The sequence below is a fragment of the Dioscorea cayenensis genome, chromosome 10 (genome assembly GCF_009730915.1).
Source record: "Dioscorea cayenensis subsp. rotundata cultivar TDr96_F1 chromosome 10, TDr96_F1_v2_PseudoChromosome.rev07_lg8_w22 25.fasta, whole genome shotgun sequence".
Classification (NCBI taxonomy): Eukaryota; Viridiplantae; Streptophyta; class Magnoliopsida; order Dioscoreales; family Dioscoreaceae; genus Dioscorea; species Dioscorea cayenensis.
Genome location: NC_052480.1, coordinates 21794070 through 21796711, shown reverse-complemented (window position 1 = coordinate 21796711; position 2642 = coordinate 21794070). Strand labels below are relative to the sequence as shown.

The window sequence follows — 2642 nt, the reverse complement described above, 5'->3', positions numbered from 1 at the left end:
CAATGATCATTGGAGGAGGGCGTGCATGACACATGTCATCCGGACAACCTTAGGATCCACTAATCCCCAACCTTTGGGGAACTATTGGAGGGAGTTAGCCTAGGAACACATTGAACTTTTATTTATTATTTGGTCTTGTGGCTCTCTTTGCACTTTAATGTTTTACTTTCTTTGATCCATGAGAACCTAATTCGAGGGGAATTGTATATCTAGGTCCCTCGATTATTGTTTACGAATCTTGATTGATCGATATATATCGTTCTAGTTTTCTTAATCATTGCATGCTTTAATTGTATATCTTTGTTGATGTGGATGAGGAAGATATGCCCCCGTATTGATGACACCCATGCTATGATATATCTATGCATGTTATAAGAGGTTAGGCATAGGTAGGTTTCCGGATTAGGGATTGATTGACTCTTGGACTTAGGGTTTGATTGATTTCTTCTCATAGGGTTCCCGTACTTAAGGCAAACATGGGAGGCTAAGGAGGATTAGATTCCATCCGAGTGACGAAATGGAGGAATTCCATCTTAAGTTCCTAGTGTTTTAGACACAGTCACCATGGCCTTTTGGGGCTAGTAGGCCTTTGAATTATCTTTGTTCGATCCTAGAACATAATTGATACTTAATGTCTATCATAATTAGTAATCAAGAAAACCTTCATACATATTGCCACTACTTCCAAGTGTGCTTAATGACATCTCCAATTGCATTGTATCCATAATTTGTACAATTATACTAGAGAGAGAACTTAAACGTTTAGGCTATTTGTTAAGCGAAATGGAAGTAATATGAGCCTCTCGCCGTTTCGGAGGAAATATAACGCTCATGTTTATTCACGAGGTACTACTTGACGACCGGTGCACTTAAGGTATTACGGACTTGATTACGATATTTTATTGTGTACTTGCATACTTATATAAATGTCCATCATGTTTTTGCCGTCATTGCCGATTAACCAAAGTCGAGAGATTCTAAGAAAACTTGTAGCTTAGTGTTTTAGCCATTTATCCTTTTTGTATTTAACTTAGTCAATTCAGTTTATCACGTGTTTCTATCATTGCTACACAATACTGTTATCTTTTCTTTACAGATTGAAAGGTTAGTTGGAGAGAGTACTAGCCCTGCTTGATCAATGGGTTGAGCATTGCATGACGTAAGGATTCTATGCACGATACCTGAATACAGTCGAGTAGTCCCCTACACTCCATATATACTCGCTATGGGCATAATGAAGAAAGAGATAGTATGGCAGAGAATATTGGATCAATTCAAGAAAACAAGAGAAGTAGAAGAGAGAACAGGTAGCAGCGCCATAGAAGACTCCATAGGAATTGATAGTTTGCATGTAATGGCATCATCAAGGATGAAAACATAGTTTATGATTTAGAGAATAATGTCAGTAATGATCAAGCTTGTGAGGGACAGGAAAGTACTACTGGAGCCACACTGAGCATGGATGATAAGCTTAAACCATCCATTGAGGAACCTCCAGATGTGGAATTGAAGACATTACCAGAGCATCTTGAGTATTCATTCTTAGGGAAACAATAGAAGCTCCCAGTGATCATTGCTACAAGCTTGACAAAGGAGGAAAAAAGAAAAGTTGATGGGGGTTCTACGAAGGCATAAGAAAGTCCTAGCTTGGAAGATAACTAACATCAAGGGAATCAGTCTATCCTTTGGATCCCACAAGATTCTGATGGAGGATAATCACAAGCCTCTGCCTTCCCTCAACGAAGGTTGAATCCGAACATGAAGGAGGTTGTCAAAACAAAAGTAATGAAGTTGTTAGATGCAAGGATCATTTACCCGATTTCAGATAATGTATGGGTGAGCCCAGTGCAAGTGGCGCCGAAGAAAGAGGAAATAACCGCGGTTACAAATGAGAAGAATGAGCTCATACCCACCAGGACAGTCACAGGGTGGAGAGTGTGCATTGATTACAGGAAGCTAAATGATGCCACCAGAAAAGGCCATTTAATCCTTCCATTCATTGATCAAATGCTCGAGAGATTAGTAGGCATTCCTACTATTGCTTCCTGGACTAATTCTCAGGGTACTTTCAGATCCCCACTGCCCCAGAAGATCAGGAAAATACTACATTCACATGCCCGTATGACACCTTTGCATACCATCGAATACCCTTCAGATTGTGCAACACACCTGCCACCTTCCAGAGGTGCATATTAGCTAGTTTTGAGGATATGGTGGAAAAGACAATGGAGGTGCTCATGGATAACTTTGCAGTATTTGGCTACTCCTTTGACATTTGCCTCAAAAATCTAAAACAAGTGCTAGTGAGGTGTGAGGAAATGAACTTGGTACTTAGTTGGGAGAAATGTCATTTCATGGTTCAAGAAGAAATAGTACTTGGGCACCGAATTTTAGAAAAAGGGATCGAAGTGGACAAGGCGACAGTTGCTACTATTGAAAAACTCCCATTACCTATGTCAATCAAGGTAGTTCGAAGTTTTCTAGGGCATGTAGGGTTATACAGAAGGTTTATCAAAGACTTTCACAAATCGCTAGACCTCTCACCAAGCTTTTGGAGAAAGATAAGCCATTTGATTTCAATAAAGATTGCATATCGGCATTCAAAACATTTACGGATAAACTTGTGCAGGCACCGATCATGA

The 2642-nt window shown here is 39.8% G+C and overlaps 1 protein-coding gene across 1 annotated transcript; it reads left to right on the top strand.

Moving 5' to 3' along the window:
- The first annotated feature begins 1758 nt into the window (after nucleotides 1-1758).
- On the top strand, nucleotides 1759-2196 carry LOC120270368. Its single transcript, XM_039277366.1, has one exon. The coding sequence runs from the start codon at nucleotides 1759-1761 to the stop codon at nucleotides 2194-2196; it is 438 nt and encodes a 145-aa protein (XP_039133300.1).
- Nucleotides 2197-2642: the final 446 nt, after the last annotated feature.

Bases quoted from the DNA above. Each gene is read 5' to 3' on its own strand.
- LOC120270368 (XM_039277366.1), top strand. From the start codon at position 1,759: ATGAAGGAGGTTGTCAAAACAAAAGTAATGAAGTTGTTAGATGCAAGG.